General features: G+C 38.6%; 1 protein-coding gene across 1 annotated transcript in view; it reads right to left on the bottom strand.

Moving 5' to 3' along the window:
• col4a2 (collagen, type IV, alpha 2) overlaps positions 1–24,898 on the bottom strand; it is a 96,610-nt gene that overhangs the window by 5,704 nt on the left and 66,008 nt on the right. The window contains exons 5-46 of the mRNA XM_073845001.1: positions 18,540–18,674; positions 17,925–17,969; positions 16,841–16,957; positions 16,661–16,729; positions 15,602–15,637; positions 15,445–15,498; positions 15,035–15,070; positions 14,885–14,926; positions 14,715–14,783; positions 14,563–14,607; positions 14,231–14,284; positions 14,107–14,142; positions 13,974–14,018; positions 13,825–13,876; positions 12,853–12,963; positions 10,858–11,004; positions 10,364–10,435; positions 9,242–9,390; positions 8,826–8,898; positions 8,636–8,742; positions 8,323–8,506; positions 8,112–8,153; positions 7,700–7,774; positions 7,505–7,603; positions 7,174–7,395; positions 6,553–6,714; positions 5,576–5,746; positions 5,246–5,389; positions 4,606–4,737; positions 4,253–4,434; positions 4,061–4,124; positions 3,877–3,951; positions 3,660–3,767; positions 3,468–3,575; positions 3,257–3,328; positions 2,966–3,091; positions 2,745–2,861; positions 1,837–1,998; positions 1,476–1,574; positions 1,185–1,331; positions 945–1,061; positions 583–774 (exon numbers count right to left, since the gene is read on the bottom strand). Of these exons, the coding sequence (XP_073701102.1) occupies positions 583–774; positions 945–1,061; positions 1,185–1,331; positions 1,476–1,574; positions 1,837–1,998; positions 2,745–2,861; positions 2,966–3,091; positions 3,257–3,328; positions 3,468–3,575; positions 3,660–3,767; positions 3,877–3,951; positions 4,061–4,124; positions 4,253–4,434; positions 4,606–4,737; positions 5,246–5,389; positions 5,576–5,746; positions 6,553–6,714; positions 7,174–7,395; positions 7,505–7,603; positions 7,700–7,774; positions 8,112–8,153; positions 8,323–8,506; positions 8,636–8,742; positions 8,826–8,898; positions 9,242–9,390; positions 10,364–10,435; positions 10,858–11,004; positions 12,853–12,963; positions 13,825–13,876; positions 13,974–14,018; positions 14,107–14,142; positions 14,231–14,284; positions 14,563–14,607; positions 14,715–14,783; positions 14,885–14,926; positions 15,035–15,070; positions 15,445–15,498; positions 15,602–15,637; positions 16,661–16,729; positions 16,841–16,957; positions 17,925–17,969; positions 18,540–18,674 (4,294 nt within the window). The remainder of the gene's footprint in view (positions 1–582; positions 775–944; positions 1,062–1,184; positions 1,332–1,475; positions 1,575–1,836; positions 1,999–2,744; positions 2,862–2,965; positions 3,092–3,256; positions 3,329–3,467; positions 3,576–3,659; positions 3,768–3,876; positions 3,952–4,060; positions 4,125–4,252; positions 4,435–4,605; positions 4,738–5,245; positions 5,390–5,575; positions 5,747–6,552; positions 6,715–7,173; positions 7,396–7,504; positions 7,604–7,699; positions 7,775–8,111; positions 8,154–8,322; positions 8,507–8,635; positions 8,743–8,825; positions 8,899–9,241; positions 9,391–10,363; positions 10,436–10,857; positions 11,005–12,852; positions 12,964–13,824; positions 13,877–13,973; positions 14,019–14,106; positions 14,143–14,230; positions 14,285–14,562; positions 14,608–14,714; positions 14,784–14,884; positions 14,927–15,034; positions 15,071–15,444; positions 15,499–15,601; positions 15,638–16,660; positions 16,730–16,840; positions 16,958–17,924; positions 17,970–18,539; positions 18,675–24,898) is intronic.

The following is a 24,898-nucleotide window of genomic DNA, read 5'->3' as shown; positions in this document are numbered from 1 at the left end:
TGCATGACAGACGGAGTTGACGGTGTGGTCACTTGCTCTTAAAATACTCTGTCATTTTTGGTCATACAGATAAGACTAATACATCTTTCGAATCTGTAAAGACTAAGTTTATTTCTGTGCATTCACAATAACAACAAAACACTGCACTTTTGTAAAATAATGAAAGCAAACAGGATGCGCTTTCTGCCGTCTTGGCCTCTGTGAACTTGTGAAACTTGTGTATACTTGCCTTACAGACATGAAAAATATATAGAGAGTGAAATATCTACTTTCAGGATCATTATTTTGTAAATTGTTTATTAAACATGCGATTAGTCGACTATTGCTTAAATTGAATGACTAGTCAACCAGAGAAATCTTCAGTCGAGGGCAGTATTGAGTATCTGTTGTGAGTTACTTGTTGCGAGTAACTTTTGCAAATCTGTAGATAATACACATTCAATTTCATGAGCTATATGGAACAGTGCTATGAAGTTCAACATTTAGATTCTGGATCAAGAGTTGTACAAATAATTGTGGCTTTAGACATGCAATGACTGCACATTTTGTGAGTGATTTTATTATTTTGCCAGCTGCACTTACCCAAGTCTTGGTTGTGGGCCTTTTCCTGTCCCTCAAAGTACAGAAGACTGTAACCGTCCCATAACTTGGACATGCCCACAGGGCACATTGGGATCTGCTCAGACTGACTGTGCTTCACCAGCAGGTAGCCAACATTGACACTGCGGCCAGGCATTCCAACAGGACCAGGTAAACCAGGGCTCCCTCTGAACCCTACGAATTGAGATTCATTATCAACTTGTGATTCATGTGAGCAAAAAAAAAACATTTACATGCCAGCTGGCAAAATTATTAAAAAAGGCTCACCAGTCATCCTTAATCCACTAAGCTAGCCCAGAATCCCATAATCCTCATTCATCTTATACAAACACCAAACCATTTACCTTCTTCGCCTTGCAGACCCGGGTGGCCCAATTGTCCAGGATCTCCACGGAAGCCTGGATTTCCTGGTATTCCTGGGAGACCTGGCATGCCTTTTTCACCCTGTGGACCCACAATCCCTGTAAAGAGACAATAGCTATTTACACAATGATTCTGGAGCACAGCAACGGCACAGAAGAAGAAGCTTATATGTCATATTTATTGCTACATTAGTTTACAACTGAAGGTTTGAATTCTCCCACCTTGATCACCAGGAGGTCCAGCAGGGCCAGGGTTTCCATTTCGTCCCTGTGGTCCTTGAATACCCATTTGGCCAGGTGGTCCTCTCTCGCCTGGTAGTTTCAATGGAACTGGTGGAAGTCCTTTAGCTCCAGGTGAGCCAGGAAAACCTGAAGTAACAATGTAGAGAGAATGGGTAAGGTGAAAAATTATTTCAGGCAATGCATTCTGGCACCACTTCTGAAAAGTTCAATACAGTCTAGATGCAGATCCCATTGCAGCCAACGCATTTAGAGCTACTCCAACACACTCACCTGGGGGTCCGGTATCTCCTTTTGGTCCAACAGGGCCCCTATCACCTCCAAAACCATTTCTTCCTGGAAATCCCATCATTCCGGGCTCTCCTTTCTCACCTTGAAATGATATAAAGCATTCCTTCATGATTAAAGTTCTTTTCTTTCAGTTAAGGCTCATACTGGAACAAAGTCAGCAATCTAAACATTGCTCATCTAATATGAATTTCATGTAAGGATTTCACCTTCTGTCACATTTTAGTCTCTCTTGTATCATTTGAGAAGGTTCATGAAGTAACTGTCTAGCCAAAATGATCACTGGCCTTTTATTTTGAGTTTGCCAATGCAGTGAGCTTCACCATATTCATATTTTATGATCTACCTTTTCTTCCTGACACTCCAGGTTCCCCTGAGGGTCCTTTTTCTCCTGAATCCCCCTGGAATCCCTTTTCTCCAGTAAATCCGAAATCACCTGGATTTCCTCTCTCTCCTTTTCCTCCAAATGGAGACGAGTCACCTGGGATCCCTCTGGGACCAGGAAAACCTAAATGATAACAGCAATGCGTTTCAGACAAGATGGCACATTCTCAAAATGAATTTTCAAGAAAAAGATTGTAGCTTCATAAAAACATTTTTTCTTTTGTGGTAAAGTGAGACTATATATTTACTTCAGTAATTTACAAAACATATTTTGCTAAATAACATTTAAATTGGTTGTCAATAATTGTGACAAATTACAGCAAATGTCCACTTAAAGAGACAGTTCACCCAAAACTGTTACTCACTATGATTGTGTTCCAAATCTTTCATTCATCTTTGGAACACAAATTAAGATATTTTTGATGAACCCTGCATAGACAGCAATGCAACTGACACCTTCAAGGTCCAAAAAGGTAGTTAAGGCATTGTTAAAATAGTCTGACACAGAAGAGAAGAAATGTAGCTTTCTTCGCACAGAAAAAGTATTCTTGTAGCTTCATAATATTATGGTTGAACAACCGCTGTCACATGGGAAATTTTAACGATGTCCTTACTACGTTTCTGGGTCCTGAACATGTCAGTTGCATTGCTGTCTATGCAGAGTTAGACAGCTCTTAGATTTCATCAAACATATCTTAATTTGTGGTCAAGGATGAAAGAAGGCTTTACAGGTTCTGAACGACATGAGAGTACTTAATGGCAGAAATTTCATTTTGGGGTAAACTATCCCGTTAAGTAGTCCATCTCTTTCTCCTTATAATGTCTCTGGTACTAGTGTTTATTATAAGTATATAGCAATGAGCCTTTTACCTGGAAGTCCTTTTGGGCCAGGAAAGCCATAGTCGCCTTGTGCTCCTTTTATATCAGAGAATCCTTGTGGGCCCCGAGGACCCGGTAAACCTGGACGCCCAGATTCACCCTTATTACCTGTAAACACAACAGTGTGAGTGTAGAACTGATGCAATGCTGCATCAAATAAACAATGCACAAAACTCCAGTTCCAGAATATGAGGTTTGCTATTTTTAGCTACCTGGATCTCCAATGTAACCCTTGAATCCCACCTCGCCGGGGGTACCAGCCTCTGTGCTGGAGATGCCGGTCTCTCCTCTCTCTCCTTTTGCTCCTGGCTCACCCGGACGACCAAAGTTGTCCAAACCTTCCAGGGGACAAAACAATGCTGTCATTACATACCAATATATCAAAGAATAGTAATACAAATACACAATATTTGCTTTACATAAAGTGATATACTTTACAATACAAGTCTAACTAATAATAATAAAATAACTTTTTTATTCATAAGCGAAGAAGGCACAGGTACCTGGAGTACCCACGATACCCTTTTGACCCTTCAGGCCATCCAATCCAAAAATGCCTTTAAGACCAGGAAATCCTAGAGGAAATATGAGCCAGCCAACATTACATCTATTGATCAAGTCACTAGACAATGAATACAACAAAAATGTACACATAAGGCAAATCTGCATAGGTATGTTGCTCTTTTAATAAATATCATGATTAGAACTACAGACCTTTTTGTCCTGGTTGGCCTTGGATTCCAGGGGTTCCTTCCAGTCCAGGTACACCAGGCCAGCCCTTTTGACCCTGGGTTCCTGGGAAACCTTGTAGGCCTTCAGAACCTGATGAAGATGTTGATCCAGTTAAAAGCTTTTCAGAAACAATGAAATTGTTAAATCAAAGGACAATAATCAAGACTCTTGTACCGGGTGCTCCAACTTTTCCAGGTTCTCCTGAATAGCCTTTCATCCCTTCAATGCCATCAAAACCAGGACTTCCTCTATCTCCAGTAGGACCTGCGAGTCCCTTCTCACCTAACCAATGTATATTAAAAACTCATTAAAGAAGCAGTTCAATAATAGGGAAAATCAATAAAAGATCATAATAGTTTCTGATGCACTATAGCAAATATAAATTCTTTACCGAAAGGTCCAGGCAGCCCAGTTTCACCTCTCAGCCCTGTTGATCCTGGAAGACTAATGGCAGGACCCAATTCACCTTAAATAGAAGATTCTTACATAAACCTCTTTGGCAGTTTATTTAAAGAGTTTGAGAAAGACATACATTAAATATAGCATAGACAATTCAGGGGTTAATTTATGTGCACCTTTTATTCCCTTGATTCCAGATTCTCCAGATCGTCCATAGGCACCAGACGAGCCTTTGTCACCCTACATTTGAAACACAATGAGCTGCAATGATTAAAAGCACAATGTTCAAAGCATTGAGCAGAAAAATTCTGTTCAATGTTTTAAATCGCAAAGGGTTGTCAGAGAGAGATCATTGCTCATTGTCATACCCTGGGTCCAGGCATTCCAGGAAAACCCTCAATTCCAGGAAGTCCGGTGGGCCCTGGCATTCCTTTAGTCCCTGGAAATCCTTCTGTTCCAGGAAGACCTTTAGTACCCTTTGCATCACTGGGCTCACCTGGATGTCCATCTCTACCCTCTGTTCCTGGAACACCTGGAAAACCTTTAGGACCTGGCCAAAGTTGAAAGAAAAGCTATAGGTGTCTATCTGAAAGGAATCATTTTTTGTTCTACTCACATTCTTGTGTTTCCATACTGACCATATGCAGAAATGTAAACAACTGGCATATGAACACATTTTGATGTATTGTCCTTGAGTAGTAATAAATAGGAATGTATTTACCTCTGGGACCAGTGAAGCCAGGATCTCCCATATTTCCATGGTCACCTTTAGCTCCTTTCATGACCTCTTTCATATGTGGTGTTATATGTATGATTGGCTTTTCACCTGGAGGCCCCATCAACCCTCTGTCACCTTAAGAACAAGCATTGACAAGACATTAAATACCCACCAAGAATACAGTATAAAACTACTATGACAATTACTATATTGAAGACATCATATCACAAGCAAAGCAAAATTCTGACTAGTACAAGCTCCCAAATACAATCTGTTAACAATGTTAATTTGCATGTTAAAATGCATGTTATTTTTTACATATATATTTCATATAAAAGATGTTTACATATAGTCCATAAGAGATCATAATAGTTGAAGTTCTAAAAATGGCCCTGTTCAATAGTTTACATACACTTAACTGTTAGTACTGTGTTGTTACCTGAATGATCTACAGCTGTGTATTTTTTTAGTGATAGTTGTTTATGAGTTTCTTGTTTGTCCTGAACAGTTAAATTCTTTGTGTTTTCAGCATTTTTGTGTATTTGAACTCTTTCCAACAATGACCATGGTAGCATATTACCATGGTAACATTAGATTACATATTGTGTATGTACACAAATATAGAAGCATGTTCTTTATTCACCTTTTAGACCTGGAGAGCCAGGAAGTCCTTTTACACCTTGATGTCCTGGATCCCCTATTGTCCCTTTCAGTCCCGAAAATCCCTTCACACCTCTATTGCCAGGCATTCCAGGGAAACCCGTCAGGCCCTGACCACCTTTGGAACCTGTATTGTTAAGAAACAATGCAGCACTCAGTTAATTCCATTTATCGTTTTTAGTTTAAGCACCAACAGTTATTAGAATATTGCTTGATCAATTTATCCGTTTATTGCAAACTTTTTATGTATAAAGAACTCTGCCAATTATTAAATGATTGTAACTTATCAAATGAAGTAGAAAAGGCAACTGACCTTTTAACCCTGGAAAACCGTCAATACCAAATGGCCCCTGATTTCCTGGATCTCCTGGGGGCCCAATATTTCCTTGTAGACCAACATTTCCAGGTTCTCCAAGGAAACCCTTCACACCTTCAGGCCCAGGGAAGCCTGGGTTTCCCTGATCTCCCCTTTCTCCACTTGGACCTATAGAGACCCAGTATATTTAAGCATTTGTCAGGATAAACGGTTTTGCTTTATTCCACTGAAATCAAATGTAATGTATAATATGCTCTACCAGTCAAATGTTTGGATACACTTGACTGAATTTACATTTCTGATCCTAAAGACCATAGGATCCATCTGTGAAATTCCTTACAAATCAAAACAAATTAATGATATTGTAGAGTTGGACCAGAGAGTTAAGGAAAATTACTCAATAGGGGCATTCACAAAAGTAGCTATTGATAGCTATTGGAGGAAGTACCTACTTTTTGGCATTTTCGCATCTCATGAAATGGGAGTGAGTTTAGTTATAACACTTTTTGGAGGGACTAAATTTCAAGGGCCCAACAAGTGAGGGGGGACTCTACAGGACCCCGAGTCAATAAGCTATTCAGTGGTCCCAGAAACCATAGCGCTGCCATATTTTACTTATACATACTTAAAAAAACCTCCACAAACATGGAAAACAGTAATAGATGCACTGACATCAAAGTCCAAACACTGCTCCATCTTCCAGATGTTGATGTTGTTGAATGCCATGCTTAAATGATGTTGCTGTTGGATGGCTTAAAGAGTCTTTTCAGAGTTCCTACTGCCAATGCGAATGCAACCAAGAAAGCGGCCCTAGAGGAAATTTTAATTCTTGGGGGACCACCTTGGTGGCTACTTCCTATAACCACCCTGTGCAAAAGCCCCTAATAAGAGTTTGATGCACTGACTGATTTTCCGGATTTTTATTTTGACAATTAGATTTTAATAAGCAAAGATTTTAGCATCAGTAGAGTTACCTGGTTCTCCAGTTTTTCCAGGTGGCCCAGGAGGTCCTGTTTGACCGGATTGCCCAGGAAAGCCAAATGTTCCTGGTGGTCCAGGATTTCCTATCTCTCCTTGAAGACCTGGAGGGCCACTTTCACCCTTAAGGCCAATCATACCGGGCATTCCCTCCATACCTGTGTGACATTGCATCCTTTAATGAGTCTCAAGAACAATTAGTTCATCTTAATCATAGGCAGGCTTTTACTTTTAAGCTTCTAGGGTGGAGACATAACCGTTTCATATGTAACAAGCATAAAAAGATGCATATGATGCCATAAATGTTTTCACATAGGAATCAAAATCACAGAAAATGTGATTGTGGTCTATTATGGCCTATTATCAAGACTACAACATTTAAGATGTAGGACTAAAATTCCACATGGAACATTACTCTACCCCCAAATTTGTTATTTATTGGTTTTACTCAAGTTACGTCCTTAATATCAAGTTCAAAGTAACTAGAAAAGAAATGTTTGTCAAAATAATCTTCAAAAAGCTAGCTTGGCAAAGCCTTGTCTGAAAGCTTGAAATAGTTTTACATAGTTTGATGGCTATGTAGCTTCAGCATATATCCATCATTATGTGTTTCTTACCTGGGTGTCCTTGATTTCCCGGGTCTCCTGGAAGACCAATGACACCCCTCTGTCCGGGCAGTCCAAAGTCTCCAGGGGCTCCAGGAGATGCTCCTAAAACTTCACCATGTTCACCCTTTTCCCCTAAAGCACCATCTAAACCTGGTTTACCAAAAAGGCCTGGAGCTCCTTCCACACCTTTGGTGCCATGGTCTCCTAAGGCGCCCCGAGGTCCAACAAATCCTATGTGGTCAAAATCTAATGTTTAGAGCTGAGAAAACGAGACAGACAGAAGTATATACAAGAATGATTTTAAAAAATTTAAAGAGACACACGGCCTCCCAACATTTACCTCTCGGCCCAGGTGGGCCTCCTCTACCTGGTTCACCTCTCTCTCCTTTGGCTCCAGGTTCTCCAAAAAGACCCGGTGAGCCTTTAGCACCTTGGACTCCTAAAACACACATATATCGGCAGCCATAATGTAACCAGAAAGAAAGTCATTACACATTTTTTTTTTTTTTTACTTGTGAAAAAATATATCCATTACCAGGAAATCCATCAAACCCTGGAAGTCCGGGCTTCCCTGTCTCTCCAGGTGGCCCAGGATCTCCAATACATTCCACTAGGATAAGATTAACATGGTGGACAACACAAAAACACAATTATGAATTTTTAAATATTGCATCAAACTCATGCTCGAGCTTAAATTTTGCTTTGTAATTAGCAATAACTGAAAGTATAAAGCTCACAAATAATAATAATAAAATAGACAGCTTATCTAACCCTGAAGTTTGAATAGAGCCTGTATATTAAGCAGTTCAGGCTGAGTTACTTGTAGAAATGCAATAATCATCTGATTAATTTGATTACATGGTTAAAAATGCCAAAGTGTGATTATTGGTGACCATACATGGTGGAATAGCTGATATATGTTACACTAAGACAGGAGATATCTCTACCTGAAATACTCCACTGATCTTTTCCTTGTGAGCTACAGTCTCCTGTAAGACAGATGTAAGATAGATATGAATAAAGGATAAAAGAAGGTTATGTATTATAATATAAGAGGAATCTTAGTATATTTAAACAGTAGGGTTATCATTTTTAACTAAAACCATAAAAATGTTACTTGCAAGTATCATACAAGTAACAAATAATATTGCTACACACCTGGAGCACCAGGTAACCCTCGTTGTCCATCAATACCAGCTTGTCCTTGGTCTCCAGGAAAGCCTCTTATACCTTTAGCTGCTCCAAGAATTAAACCAGTATGTCCTATTTGACCTATTAGACCTGGAGCACCTGGCCGACCTGTGTATCCCTTGTCTCCAGGCTCACCTACAGGACCTTCTCCCTGAAGAAAAACAAGCATAGCAAGATTCTTATGAATAACACAACATATCTGATCAAAACTGGCATTACTTGTTTAGCCACTTTCATCTAATTAGTGCTGTTTTTGAGTGAGCACATATGTAAGACTCACAGGAGGTCCTTGAAAACCTGGTTCACCATTTCTTCCATCAAACCCAGGCCTTCCTTGCTCTCCTGGGAAACCACTAGCACCCGGTTCCCCTGGGTCACCAGGTTGTCCTGTATTTCACAAGTGCAGGCAAAAACATTAAGATGTATATCTACTCTCATGTGTATGAGAGTAGATATTCAGATTACTGCACCTTTCTGTGTTGCGACTCTCAGCTCTCCTTTACTGCCTTTGGGTCCAGGTAATCCTCTTGCACCAGGGAAACCCTGTGAAATTGAAAAAAATTGCAGATCACCCAAAGAATGACAATTCTGTCATCATTTGCTTACTTAAGTTGTTTCAAACCTGTATGAGTTTATTTCTTCTGGTGAACACAAAAGAAGATGTTTTGAAGAATGTTCATAATCAAATAGCTGCCATTAGCCATTGACATAGTATTTTTTTCATACTATGGAAGTCATTGGCTACTGTTAGCTGTTTGGTTACAAGTACCAGTAAAATCATATAGGTTTGGAACAACTTTTGGGTGAGTAAACACTGACAAAATGTTCGGTTTTTGGGCGAACTATGCTTTAACAAGGAATAAAGACATTGTGTATGTTTACTTACAGTTACACCATCCAGCCCTCTGGGTCCGGGCTCTCCCTGATCACCCTGCTGACCCCACTCGCCCACCATGCCAGTGTCCCCAGCATCACCAGGAGGACCCGGAAGACCAGGTGGGGATTTTACATTGCAATCGCACGGACCATGATCACCTGATATAATAAAATAATAAATCATCACTTGTACAGCAGGATTAACAAAGACTTACAAATGTCAACAACATGCTGTGTTCATAGAAAAGAAAGAAGAATTCTTCATTCTGCTTTGTAAACAATTAGGTTTCCCACAATGTCATGCACACAACATGATGTGATCTCTTCCATACATACAGTGGTGGCCAAAATTGTTAGAACACTTGAACTTTCACCAGGTAAAAATGTCAGTCAGTTATTTCTATCTTTTGCTTTAGTGTGTCAGTACAAAATATCAGTTTACATTATTTGTAATCCAGTGAGATTTTTGTTTGCACATAGAGTCTAACAACAGCCAGTGCTCCACACAGACATAATAAGACCAAGACCAATAAATCCAGAAGAACTGTGGCAACGTCTCCAAGATGCTTCAAGAGACCTACCTGCGAGGCTACCTGATAAACTATGTACAAGTGCATCTAGGGAAAAAGCTGGTTTTAATTCAAAGGATGGTCACATCCTCATTTTACAGCATTTTTACACAAGTGCCTAAAACTTTTAAAAGTACTATAGCTTTGCAGGTAGGTTTCTTGAAGCATTTCGTAGATGTTGCCACAGTTCTGGATTTAGTCTGTAACTGTTTCTTCATGTGATTCCAGACAGACTGGATGATAATGAGATCTCTGTGTGGAGCACTGGCTGTTGTCAGACTCCTTGTGCAAACAAAAATCTCACTGGATCATTAATTAATCACAAAATGAATGTTTGGAAATCTAAACTTATATTTCCTACTGACACACTACAGCAAAATGTAGAAATAACTAACTTAAGCCATGTTTTAGCTGGTGAAAATACTAATGTTCTAATAATTTTGGCCAGCACTCTATATTCATTCATTCAGTCATTTTTTAATGCCATGTCAGCAGCATATTTTCATAGCATCTTGGCCATGCAAATAACCCCAGCAGTTTATTAACTTCAGCACTGATCTTACCCTTTAATCCCTTTTTCCCTGCACTTCCTGGACGTCCACGTGGTCCTGGTGCACCTTTGAAGTGTTCTTCCACTGCATTAAGATATTAATAGTCTTTAATACTTTTTCATAATATTTAGTATTACCAAAGTGTCTATTTAGAAAGGATTGATTGCCTTAATGTCAATAAAGATTTGCATTGTTACAAAGCATTTCTGTTTCAAATCAATTTAATTTGATTATGTTAAAAAAAAAATGGTAAAGCAGAAAAATATTAAGCAGCACAACTATTTTCAACACTGCTAATAATTATATAAGAAATGTTTCTTGAGCAGAAATCAACATATTATAATGATTTCTGAAGGATCGTGTGACACTGAAGACTGAATGATTCAGCTTTGACATCACAGGAATAAGTTACATTTTAAAATTGCAACACTATTTTACAATTTTAGTGTAAAAATATGAACAACTTCATTAGCATGACATCCAATTTTGTTTAAATGTATTCTTACATGATGCCTTGGGTCCAGGTGGTCCAGAAAATCCAGCAAGCCCATCTGGGCCAGGTGGCCCAGGCTGAGTGGCAGGATTACCAGGTTCGCCAGCTTCACCTTTGGGTCCTCTTTGTCCCCGTGGTCCCTCTGGACCCCACAAATCCACTGTGGATCAGAGAAACAATCATATCAGTGACAGAGTTTGGTTAAAGTAATGTCTAAGCTCATTTGTGTTTGAAAATAAACTGTTAAAAAGTTAATTTATTCTGTTTTTTATAATGCCAACTCCATATGACTTTCTTTCTTCTGTGGATGAACAAAACAAGGTATTTACACTGTTCTTTTCTATCCACCTTTTTTTCCTGTAAGAGTGGGCACGGCCATTTGTACATTACATACATACGTTTCAAAGGCTTTTATCGACAATTACATGACATTTATGCAAAGAGTCAGTATTTGCAGTGTTGGCCCTTCTTTTTGCAATTCGACTGGGCATGCTCTCAATCAACTTCTGGGCCAAATCCTGACTGATAGCAACCCATTCTTTCATAATCACTTCTTGGAGTTTGTCAGAATTAGTGGGTTTTTGTTTGTCCACCCGCCTCTTTAGGATTGACCACAAGTTCTCAATAGGATTAAGATCTGGGGAGTTTCCAGGCCATGGACCCAAAATTTCAACGTTTTGGTCCCTGAGCCACTTAGTTATCACTTTTGCCTTATGGCACGGTGCTCCATCGTGCTGGAAAATGCATTGTTCTTCACCAAACTGTTGTTGGATTGTTGGAAGAAGTTGCTGTTGGAGGGTGTTTTGGTACCATTCATTATTCATGGCTGTGTTTTTGGGCAAAATTGTGAGTGAGCCCACCCCCTTGGATGAAAAGTAACCCCACACATGAATGGTCTCAGGATGCTTTACTGTTGGCATGACACCTCTTGAGCGCTCACCTTTTCTTCTCCGGACAAGCCTTTTTCCAGATGCCCCAAACAATCGGAAAGAGGCTTTATCAGAGAATATGACTTTGCCCCAGTCCTCAGCAGTCCATTCGCCATACTTTTTGCAGAAGATCAATCTGTCCCTGATGTTTTTTTTGGAGAGAAGTGGCTTCTTTGCTGCCCTTCTTGACACCAGGCCATCTTCCAAAAGTCTTGGCCTCACTGTGCGTGCAGATGCGCTCACACCTGCCTGCTGCCATTCCTGAGCAAGCTCTGCACTGGTGGCACTCCGATCCCCCAGCTGATTCCTCTTTAGGAGACCATCCTGGCGCTTGCTGGACTTTCTTGGATGCCCTGAAGCCTTCTTAACAAGAATTGAACCTCTTTCCTTGACGTTCTTGATGATCCTATAAATTGTTGATTTAGGTGCAATCTTAGTAGCCACAATATCCTTGCCTGTGAAGCCATTTTTATGTAATGCAATGATGGCTGCACGCGTTTCTTTGCAGGTCACCTTGGTTAACAATGGAAGAACAACGATTTCAAGCATCACCCTCCTTTTAACATGTCAAGTCTGCCATTCTAACCCAATCAGCCTGACATAATGATCTCCAGCCTTGTGCTCGTCAACATTCTCACCTGAGTTAACAAGACGATTACTGGAATGATCTTAGCAGGTCCTTTAATGACAGCAATGAAATGCAGTGGAAAGTTTTTTTTTTTCGGGATTAAGTTAATTTTCATGGCAAAGAAGGACTATGCAATTCATCTGATCACTCTTCATATTCTGGAGTATATGCAAATTGCTATTATAAAAACTTAAGCAGCAACTTTTCCAATTTCCAATATTTATGTAATTCTCAAAACTTTTGGCCACGACTGTACATTTTGCAGTGTGTACTGTTTATAATTTTGAGTTTTTCATCAAACAATGGGAATGATTTCCAAGCCATTTCATTGAATGCATAGTAAGGCAAAGAGCAGCTTCACTCATATAAATTTTGCCAGACACATACAAGTTCGCACCGACACGATGGTGAATAGATAATGACAGAATTTTCACTTTAGACTGAAAAATACCTGGTTGTTGTTCAGTGGGAGGGGGGCCTTGGGGACCCGGCTGTCCTTTAGCACCCTTAGGACCATACCTTCCAATTGGACCACGCTCTCCCGGAGGTCCTGGAGGACCCGCTATATAAGCAAGAGAAACAGATAGAATCAAAAGAAAGTAAAATATTGATAAAGTATTGAGAAACTGGACTGTATATTGAAAGTTAGATTTGGACTATTCAAACAGCAGATATTAAAGGGCACCTATTATTCCCATGTTTACAAGATGTAACGTTGGTCTTGGGTGTCCCCAAAATGTATCTGTGAAGTTTCAGCTCAAAACACCCCACAGATAATTTGTTATAACATTCGGAAAATATAATTTTCGGGGGTGTGTCTAAAAAAAAGCGGTTTTGGTGTGTTATCACTTTAAATGCAAATGAGCTGCATATTTTAATTACTTTTATAATGTATGGACACAAATACGGTTAAAATGTTAGCTAAGCACTAAATATTTAGGTAGATTTGGGGGCGCATTATCTTCAAAAATAAAAGTAATCCACTGCATCTTCAGTGGCTCAGATGTTGGGAGAAAATGAAGACTTTTATGTTCAGTCTTACATCCAAACAGAGCACCGGGATTGCTTACGAGACATTGTTGACGTTACAGCTGCTCGAGTGCGGAGAAAAGGGAAGACAGCGTACAACCAAACACAACTCTCTTAGGGCGGAAACTATGGCAATGCATGACTGTGAGTCAGTGGGCGGGGCCTAAACAATGTGATGTCACATTGCTTTGAGAATCAAAACCGCTTGTCTAATGAGACCGGTTTGGTTTAATGGGGATTAAAAAATAAAGAGTAGATGGATTTTTATCATTGTAGGGTGGTTGTGTTTACACACTGCCAACACATATTTATGTCCAAACACCATGTAAAAGTAGATTTTGCATAATAGGTGCCTTTTATAAAAGCTATAATCTTAGCTCATTATTTTTAGTACCTCCTGTATCATCAACAGGACCTAACAGCTCTCCGGGTTCTCCAATGTCTCCCTGTTAAATTATATGCATTTAGGTCATATAACTTTTGATGCAGATTTAATGGTAAGGTATGACAAGATATAGCACTAAACCAGAAATGGATTTATACCTTGCGGCCAGAATTTCCTGGGAAACCTGGTAGTCCAGTGTCACCCTGTAGGAATGGAGAGAGATTTTAAGAAATGTCTACACAAATGTTTGAATGCCAATGTACTGTTCGGAAAATGATCAAAATAATATACCCTAAGTCCAGGAAAGCCATTCAGTCCTGGGTTTCCCTGTAGTTAATAAGAATTGGTTCAATATTCTAGTTTAAAAGTTTTTGCATGAGTTGATAAAGAGATTTCAGTTCTTAATCAATCTTACCCGATCTCCAGGAAGCCCTGACACACCAGTCTCTCCTTTGGTGGATAAATATCCCTGAAATAATATAAAAAATTAAATATTATTATAAAAGGATCTGATAAATTCCATTTCGGTTCACTCTATTTCAATGAGGAACAACCATCTGCAAAACTCTGCATATTTTAATATATAATAAATCAAAATGATCCAAACAAGCATTTTTAGTGTGATCCAGCTATTCTGAATCCTCACATGTCTCTATCAAACAGGCACTTGCCCGTTTTAAATGTTAGGCAGGGTTTTCATTCCAAAAATGTATTTTTTGTATTCAAAAAAGTTCAAATGCCACCTACCAAATCTCCTGGTTCACCTTTATAACCTTTCAAGCCTTTCACACCCTGTTAAAACAAATGAAAGAGGTGAAAATTACAGTAGAGAGATCAATTTACTCTACTGAGATCAAATAGTCTTAATATTTTCATAAACTCTTTTTTATTCTTCTTGCCTGCCATTCTGGAGGGGGTGGACGGACTTGTGAGTAAGGTCCTGGTGGGCCTGGCTCTCCAGTCTCCCCCTGTGGTGAGGATTTAAAATTTAAATAACAGTGCAGATTATAGACTATTAGTCTAATATTAGAATATTAGTCTAACATAAGACAATAAATATTTGTCTCACCAGTTCTCCTTTGACTCCTTTTAATATCTTAGTACTTTCACCCTGTACAGGGACAACACATTAACATCAAATGGATATATTGGAATGTGCTGTCATAAAACATGAATGTAAAACTTTCATAAAAAGAAACTAAACATTGTGTTTTACTACCTTTTGTCCTTTAACACCTTTAATGCCAGTATGACCCTAAAGAAAGATGAAACGGTAAGAAGTAATGGTACTTTTGGAATAGAGCAAGACCAAGATTATTTTGCTGAAATATCATATATGAAAAGATGGATCTCAAAATCATACAGTCATTGTTGGAAAGGGTTCAAATACACAAAAATGCTGGAAAACCAAAGAATTTGTGGGACCTGAAAGATTTTTCTAACTGTTCAGGACAAACAAGGGACTCATGAACAACTATTACTAAACAAAAACACACAGCTGTGGATCATTCAGGTATCAACAGTTTTAAGAATCAAGTGTATGTAAACGTTTCCATTAATAATCACACCTCTCATTACAACAGTACTTTTGTTATAACATTAATTTTATAGTGCACGTGGATAACTCACCCAAGGACCTTGTAATCCTGGCAGTCCTCTATACCCGGGGTCACCAGTTGGTCCCTGTAAGGGTGAAATTTAATGTTTTAGAAAACACCTTTTCCCCTTCATCTTTTTATACCTGATTGTTCAGTTTTTGTTGTCAAATGATAAAAGTCAAACTTACAATAAATCCTGGTAAACCTGGCTGCCCTGGATCTCCCTGATACATCAAACAATAATGAAGCATTTTTTTAACAATTAAATTGAGTGCATTTATGTACTCTCAATTTATAGTACATGTAAACAAAATAAAGACTTATAGCAAACTTCTTGATCAACTAAAATGTGACCCTGGACCATAAGGGTTTATATTTTGAAACTGAGATTGAATAAATCTTCCCACTGATGCATTGCTTTGTTAGGATAGTACAATATTTGGCCGAGATACAATTATTTGAAAATCTGAAATATGAGTGTAACGGAAGGAGTCTGAGGTGGATCCAATTGCAAGCTTTATTAATAAACGTGGTCGAAAACAGGCAGAGTTCAAACACCGGCAAACTGGAGCAAACAGTGTAATCCGAAAGAGTGTCCGAAATACAAGGTGAAATGGTCAGGGGCAGGCGGCAAGGTTCCAAAATACAAAGACAATCTGAGATCAAAAAACACACGGACAAGGCTAGGAAAAATAAACACAGAACAAGGAAAAAGTACAGCTAAACAACTACCAGCAAACACAGGGGGGGGGGGAGTGGCCTTTTATAACAAACACTAGGGGTCACATGACAGAAACAACCAATGGGAGAGAGACACATGGAACAGGGGAACCAATGAAAACATGACACAGACAAGGGCGAAGCATGGTGGGTGGAGACAACACATAACATAAAGGGTCCACACTGGAGTGCCCTCTAGTGGGGCTGCCGAGCGCTCCGTAACAATGAGGGTGCAAAAATTCCCTTTAAAGTTGTCCAAATGAAGCGCATATTACCAAATTTTATAATCAAAACTTATGTTTTGATATATTTTGGTTATAAATTTACAAAATATCTTAATGGAACATGATCTTAATATCCTAATGATTTTGGGGATATAAGAAAAATCGATAATTTTGACCCAAACAATGTATTTTAGGCTATTGCTACAAATATACCTATGCTACTTAAGACTGGTTTTGTGGTCCAGGGTCACAAATATCGTCCCTGGTATCACATCCTCTGGTGAAGCTTTTAGTAGGACTTACCCTGAATCTTTCCATGTAGACCCAAACCTCTAAAGGGTCACCCTTCTCCCCCTTCATTCCTGGCCGGCCCTATTGAATATTAGGCAGTGAGAAAAAAAAAGCATCATAAGTTAGATGGGTCATATGCATAAACTCTTAATAATTTTTCTGTGGCACATAAATAAATGAATACGCTCATACTGATATTCCAGATCCTCCATTGAATCCTGGTTGGCCTGGTATTCCTGAATCTCCCCGGGTTCCATTACAACCGTCAGCTCCTGGTTTTCCACGAGGCCCAGACGGCCCAGGATGGCCCTGATGAGAGATAACAAAACAAAGACCTAACCGGCATATTCTCCCTTACATTCAGTGAGCCAAATTTGGTAAATCTAAAACTAATGAAAGGTAGCCTATTTATGGTATTTGAACAATATTACTAGATGGATGGCTTTTTTCCCCTCGCATGATTTCCTCACATTTGTGAGGGCAATTTTTATAATCACCTTATTATTATAAAAACCACACTACCACACTTTAATGTCAAATTGTTAACATTTCTTTAATCAATCATTTAAACTGTGGTCAATAACAACAGGCTGTTTAAAATTGTATCGAGGTTAAAATAAACATGTAAAAAAGAGGAGCTCATAGGGCTGCAATATTATGACAAAAATCATTATAGTAGATTATTGTAATAATGATTATTAATATCGATATAGAAAACAATATAAAATGTTTTTGTTTTGTTTTGGACATGTCACATTCTGGCTTCAGAGACAAACATGGCAGTCCAGCACAAATTATGCAAAAACTCCCATTATAATGACTGAAGCTACGAAATCTTTTATTTACATCGCATCTGCACTGTGTTGTTTATCATGAGGGAATTTGCGAGCATCCACAACAACAGCTCCTGCGTTTTCAGCGCTGACTAATCGAATCGCCTCTGATTGGCCAATGCATTCCTAAGTTCAACAGAAACCTGTTTGATTGGTTATAAGCCTCAACGCTGCACAAAACAGCTCGTAAAAGCAATCTGATGCAGTGTGAGAATCCGTGACTTGACACTTTTCATTAGTTTTCACATTTCCTTTTAATTGCAGCAGCCGTAATACTTTGTTTGATTGAGCAGGGGCATTTTATACCCCTTTGTCTTAAATTTAAAGGCCATTTTTGGTCATTTTGGTGGCATTTTTGCCACAAGCCATCGTTAATTTCTGACCCTGGTGCCTAATGACAGTGTAAAACATAATACTGTAGATATAAACAAAATCATACTTACCGGAACACCATCTGCTCCATTAAACCCTGGAACACCCTCCATTCCCTAAAGAAAGCCACAAACACATTTCATCCCGTCTCAGTTAAAGTTTTACTCTTTTACTCACTATCAGAATGACCCTTAAGTTCGTTTTAAAGAGTATGATCAAGTAAATTGAAGCTAAAAATGCCTAAACGTATAAGAGTCATGTAGAATATCATTGTGACATTGTCTATTATTTCTTCTACTAAAATATTTAAACTTTTGACTAGACCTTCAGACCATCAGACTGAATCTAATCAAATACAGTTAGTTATATAAACTAATTAAAACTTGGAACAAAAGGTGATGAATACACGAATACAATTAATGCAAGGTTATGAATAACTGTATCTGAATATGTATTTTAAGTATTTATATTGATTAGCATTAGAAAACCTACTACACTTTTCTTTTGAACTTATGGGCTGTCGTTTATCTTGTGTGGATATATTCAGACATTATTCATTATTTATTTATTTTACCATGGTGAATAAGCAGAGGTTAACAGCATTCAAAGTTGGCTTAAATTCCATCTTAACCTATTGCTTTACATTTTTACATAGCAGAAGTGAAGAGCAGGACAGAGAGACTCACCACACTTCCTTTTGGACCCATAATCCCTCCTCTGCCATGGTCTCCCTTCTCTCCTTTATGGCCTTGAAGACCATGGTCTCCCGGTCGCCCGTTAGGGCCTGAGGGCCCCTGGGGACCAAGGGGTCCAGGAAATCCCTGCAATTCACATACAGAAACTGACAAATTAGTTTAAAGGGCATACAGATTTGAATAAAATAAAAGCAGGTGCATTCACAGTCAGCAATCATGAGGTTGTAGAACATAAAACAGACAAGTTATATCCCAGAACAGTAATGTGGACACCTCCATAAATGCAGGCTGACATTTACACTGCATTTACCACAAAGCAGCAGCTAACTGAGTGGTCATAGATTGTGTCATTGATTTTTTTATCAAGTTTTTTTTTTTTTTTTTTGTGAAACATAATATAACTGTACTCTTTACTAAAACATTAAAAGAAATGCCACTTAACTAAAAGGTGAATAATTATAGCAATGAAATCCACTGCAATGTTAAACCTGCATTACATTAAAGCATGCATGCAACAACTAGGATAACCTACTACATTTGATGCACAAATTATTTGATTTCACATAGGTTTTAATAGTATGCAGAATACAGTGTACACTACACACTTCTGAGTAGGCACTAAACTAGTGCATTCAGTACATATTTAGAACATAATCCGGCCATTTGTTTTGCATTTCATAACATGACCACTAGATGGCAAACTCTGCTAACACTTTGTAAAGCTCTATAGCGCCATCCAGTGCTCTCATTACCACATTGCATATACATTTTAAGGGCTTGACAGTGTAAAGTTGAAAATGTTGTTCCTTAACTTGATCTGAACTCATTCATGAGCCAAAACATACATCTGCCTGACGTACACTTCAAATCTTCTAACCATATACAAAATAGTAATTTTCACATTTTGTACTTAAATAGAACTGTGATATTATATGTGTGATTTCGTATTCTGCCCTCTTGTGGATCTGTTTGATTCCTAACCAAAAGCAAATGCACTTAATGCTGATCAAATGAAACTTCTCAGTGCAGTTTCTAGTGGAAAAGGACACTGAAACAGGCTTGTGTTTGTGTTCATGTCTAGAGATTTGCATGGGTAAGAATTTAAGTCCTGAGAACAAACCAAGTTCTACTTTGATGGGATGGATTGATAAACAGACGCCCTGCTGTCTAGTGCACACTTAAACCCCGTGCCCCTAATCCACAGTCAGACAACTGATCTGAGATCCTGTTAAGAATGAAGGAGAAGAACATGAAGGATGCACTCCATCTGATCAAAGAAAATACTACGGACTAGATGCCATTCACACAGCGCACATCTACGTCAACAAAGCATAAAACAACATCCCAGATTAAGAGAGGCATCAGGGTAGTGTGCTGGTTATTTGAAAATACTTGATGACACTGATTGAGCTTTGCATGCTAAGTTTGGAGGTCTAAGATGTGGAATATGGAATAGTGTGTATGAAACTTCAGTCAAGTATGTATATATAATAATAGAACCTAAATGAGAACTAAACAGATATTTTTCATATTAAACAGAGCTTAAAATCTTATGATGGTACTTGAGATATTATTACTGGTCAGTCATACTAGAAGTTACTTAAATACATAATACATGATTTGATCTACTTAACAACATTAACTTCAACAGCCTTTATTCTGATGTGTATGTGGGCTCTAAGGCTCATGAATATTAATCATGTGACTGCATTTCCCCAAAGTGATTTGCAGAAATTAAAAAATGTTTTTACCCATTTATTTTATTCATAGACAATAACAAAAATGTTTTTCAATTTTTGTTTCCCTAGACTATTGATAGTGGGTTAACAATGTGTTTTTCTGAGAGCTGTTTAATTTTGATATATTATGTGTAAGGTTTGAACGCCAACTCTAGGAAACACAAAAAGTGGTGAGGACAATCCAGCTTTGGCAAAAAGTGGTTGGGACAAGTCCCACCTGTTCAGCCATAAATTATGCCTATTCTAAGAGTAGAGGTCCAAAAGCGATTAACTAAAAACAAATAAGGTGCCAGATTACAGCCAAGCCACTAAACTTGTAGTTTTAGGTTTTAATGAGGAAGGTCGGGTGAAATATAGAGGTGTTAAGGACCTCATCAGTCAAATAGAGGTGAATCATATGCATGAGGTGTTTTGTGACTCTGGAAGTCAAGTACTTTGACCTCTGACCTCGCCGATAAGGTTCTGGCTGCCGTTTAAGCTGAGCTAGTGGGAAGGTGTTTAATGAATGTTACAGAGTATATACCGCACACCGCCCGTCTTTCAAATATTAAATGAAACCGAATTATTCCACAGCAAACTTTTCAAGTAAATATAAATTCTCCTGCATTAGTTGTGTACCAATGATTCTGTTTGTGTTACAGGGTTATTTAACCCAAAAATGAAATTAATTAATTACTCACTCACTCACATTCACATTCAGAACACAAATTAAGATATTTTTTATGAAATCCGAGAGCTTTCTGACCTTGCATAACTGACATGTTCAAGGCCCAGAAAGGTAGTAAGGACATTGTTAAAATAGTCCATTTGACATCAGTGGTTCAATCTTACATTTATGAAGCTACAGAAGTAATTTTGAGTGCAAAGAAAACAAAAATAACGACTTTATAAAAATATCTTATTTAAAAATATTTTAATTTGTGTTTTAAAGATGACCATGGGTAAGTATTTAACTACAGAATTTGTATCTTTGGGTGAATTATCCCTTTTAAGGTGCCTTACACAACTGTACGTTCATGATTATAATATACATTCACAAATTGGCTAAATATGAAGTGTGAGAAATGGATTTGTATTTCTAAAATAAATCTATCTGACATTATAACAGTCAAGTTGATGTCGGGGACACATTTTTAAAAAGCAGTTAATATTTCCCATAGTAGGAGAGAGAAAAAAAACACACACAATAAGTGGTTCTAGAAACATAAGGCAGCTCTCTAAGGAAATTAGGCATAATATATTACAAACCATTTATAGTTTCTTCAAAACTCTAGGGAGCATTAAGAAAAACATTTCTTGACTGTATAACTTATTACCATGGAAATGGGGCATGTGGAATGTCTCAATTCAATGGAAAAAGAACTTAACTGATAAATCAACTAAAATAGATATTGTTGAATGTCTACTGAGTCAGTAGACATTACTGCATATTTTCTAGTTATTTTTTTAAGGAGACATTTAATTTAACATACACGCTTAAGAATATAGGTTCTTTATTGTGATCTATGGTTCCATGAAGAACCTTTAACATCCATGACAACTTTCAGCTGCACAAAAGGTCTCTACAAGGAAAAAAATCTTTAGATCTAAAGATTTTCTTTACATTAGGAAAAAAACAAACTAACTAAAAGTTTCTAAAAGGATATTTTTGGAACTCAAAATGGTTCTTCTATGGAAGGGGTTTTCAACTCTAGCCCACAAGGTCCATTTTCCTGCAGACTTTAGCTTCAACCTTGATCAAACTCACCTGTCTGTAACTTTCTAGTGATCCTAAACACCTTGATTAACTTCATCATTAACATCACTGTAAAACCCTTCTTTTGGAACCTTTATTTTTAAGAGTGTATGTCATATTTATATTAGTCTCAGCCTCAGACATCATGCCCACGGACCATCGGCTGAACATCTGATGCCATCACTGGATTGGAATTATAGAGGATTACCGGGAGATGTGTGTGTGTTCTTTAACGTTATGCCTGGAAACAAAGATGTTGTGATGCCAAAACCGCTCACAAAATAAGAAAGCCATTGTGTTTACAACTGTGATGATGAACGCTTTTCAGGATCAATTAAACAATGTAGTGTGATATAAGTTTGCAGCACAAAAATCTTTGAAAAACGTTTAAGAGTTTCACACACTGGTCTGTTATTGTGGGGACATTTCACACCTCTAAACATGATGAGGCACAAACAAAATGTGATTGGTTGTTTTACCTGTCAGTCATATGGCCTCTTGGGTGGGCCTTGGGTATTTAAAGCGGCCAAGGTTCCCAGACCTTCTGCCATCAGTCTGAAGGTCTAACTATCTGAGACTACAGTGAGGGAAAAAATTATTTGATTTCCTGCTGATTTTGTACATTTGCGCACTGACAAAGAAATGATCAGTCTATAATTTTAATGGTAGGTTTATTTGAACAGTGGGAAACAGAATAACAACAGAAAAACACATTTCAAAAAAGTTATAAATTGATTTGCATTTTAATGAGTGTATCTGACCCCTTTGCAAAACATGACTTAGTACTTGAAGGCAAAACCCTCACAGAGGTCAGACATTTCTTGTAGTTGGCCACCAGGTTTGCACACATCTCAGGAGAGATTTTGTCCCACTTCTCTTTGCAGATCCTCTCCAAGTCATTAAGGTTTTGAGGCTGACGTTTAGAGATGTTCCGATACCCTTTTTTCCTTCCCGATACCGATTCCGATACCTGGGCTCGGGGTATCGGCCGATACCGAGTACTAATCCGATACCTGGGTGTGTAATTGTATATACAGCTGTAGCTAATACTAATAAATTATTTTATTGTGTGCTTCAGACTTATTCCTTAATAAAACAAATATACAGTGATATATACAGTGAACTAGAGCAGGGGTTTTCAAACCTGTCCTGGAGCCTCCCCTGCCCTGCACATTATGTATGTCTCCCTTATTAGGCACACCCAATTCAGGTCTTGCAGTCTCTACTAATGAGCTGATGATTTGAATCAGGTGTATTAGATGAGAGAGACAAGCAAAATGTGCAGGGCAGGGGAGGCTCCAGGACAGGTTTGAAAACCCCTGAACTAGAGTATTTTTATTATATGACATACATTTGACAGTAATATTTTTTTCATATAGTTAGTATTACTAATCTGGTTTTCTGACGTACATCAGCCCTGTTTATAACAGAGAATTTTGGCCAGAATTTGAAAGACTCTCACTAGATCTCGCAGCAACCTTATTCATTGTGCGGCATTTTCAAATGCTCCTCACTGGATCTCGCAGCAGTAACAGTGTTGCAAAATCAACGTTGACTCCCGAATAAAGCTGTTCGGGGTTTGTGCAAGTTTGTTTGCATTGCAGTCCAAGCTGATAAACGGTCAGCGCTGAGCAGCTCAAACGTGTCGTGTTAGTTTCACTTTCGTTTCGCGTGCCATTTTATGTTTCTCATCTGAGACAGAAATGGCAGAGCTTATGAGTTGAACAACGCGGTGGTCACGCCAGTGTGACCGCTCACGAAAATTAGTAACACTGGCAGAAAAATTGGTCACAGTCTGGAGCCCTTTAATATTACAGCAAGTGTCCCGCGCGCTTCAGTACAAGGAGTAAACAAACCACGCGCCTGTACAATTCATTAACACAGAACCACGCATTAATTCATATTTAAACAGTCGGTTTTGGCTTAATTTTAGTCCATATCACGATTTGATTTAAGTGTAATGAACTACCTTTGATTAATGCATCAAACTTTGACAAATTCCGTGACGTTCCGCGTTAAACTGTAAGCTCCATTTTGACTGGATTCCGCGATTCCGTCCGTGTTTTCCGCATCGCAGAAATCATAAAGCCCTACATATGAGACATGCCGCCGTTTTAGCGGACAAACTGCTAGCACATTTGTATTTCTTCTTCGCTGCTCTAAACAGTGGTTGCTTGTGGCAACACTGTTTGCATTCTGAGCCGCGAAGAAGAACTGGCTTCTGATTTGCTAGCGGGAATAACTTATATCTTAAGAAAATGATATCGGATCGGTACGTGGGTTCAAGTACTCGCCGATTCCGATGCTAGACTTTTTTGTGGTATCGGCGGCATTTCCGATACTAGTATCGGAATCGGAACAACCCTACTGACATTTGACTAGTCGAACTTTCAGCTCCCTCCACAGGTTTTCTATGGGATAAGGGTCTGTAGACTGGTTAGGCCACTCCAGGACCTTAATGTGCTTCTTCTTGAGCCACTCCTTTGCTGTCTTGGCCATGTGTTTTGGGTCATTGCCATTATGGAATACTCATCCACATCCCATTTTTAATGCCCTGGCTGATGGAAGGAGGTTCTCTCCCAAGATTTGACGCTACATAGCCCTGTCTATCATCCCTTTGATGCGGTGCAGTTGTCCTGTCCCCAAAGCATAATGTTTCCACCTTCATGTTTGAGGGTGAAGATGGTGTTCTTGGGGTCATAAGCAGCATTCCTCCTCCTCCAAATACAGCGAGTTGAGTTGATGCTAAAGAGCTCGATTTTGGTCTCATCTGACCACAACACCTTTACCCAGTTCTCCTCTGAAACATTCAGATGTTCATTGGCAAACTTCATTTGGGCCTGTACATTTGCTTTCTTGAGAAGGGGACATTGCGG

This window comes from Garra rufa, chromosome 8, assembly GCF_049309525.1.
Source record: "Garra rufa chromosome 8, GarRuf1.0, whole genome shotgun sequence".
NCBI lineage: Eukaryota > Metazoa > Chordata > Actinopteri > Cypriniformes > Cyprinidae > Garra > Garra rufa.
The sequence above is the reverse complement of the archived record's forward strand: the minus strand, read 5'-3'. Positions and strand labels throughout refer to the sequence as shown.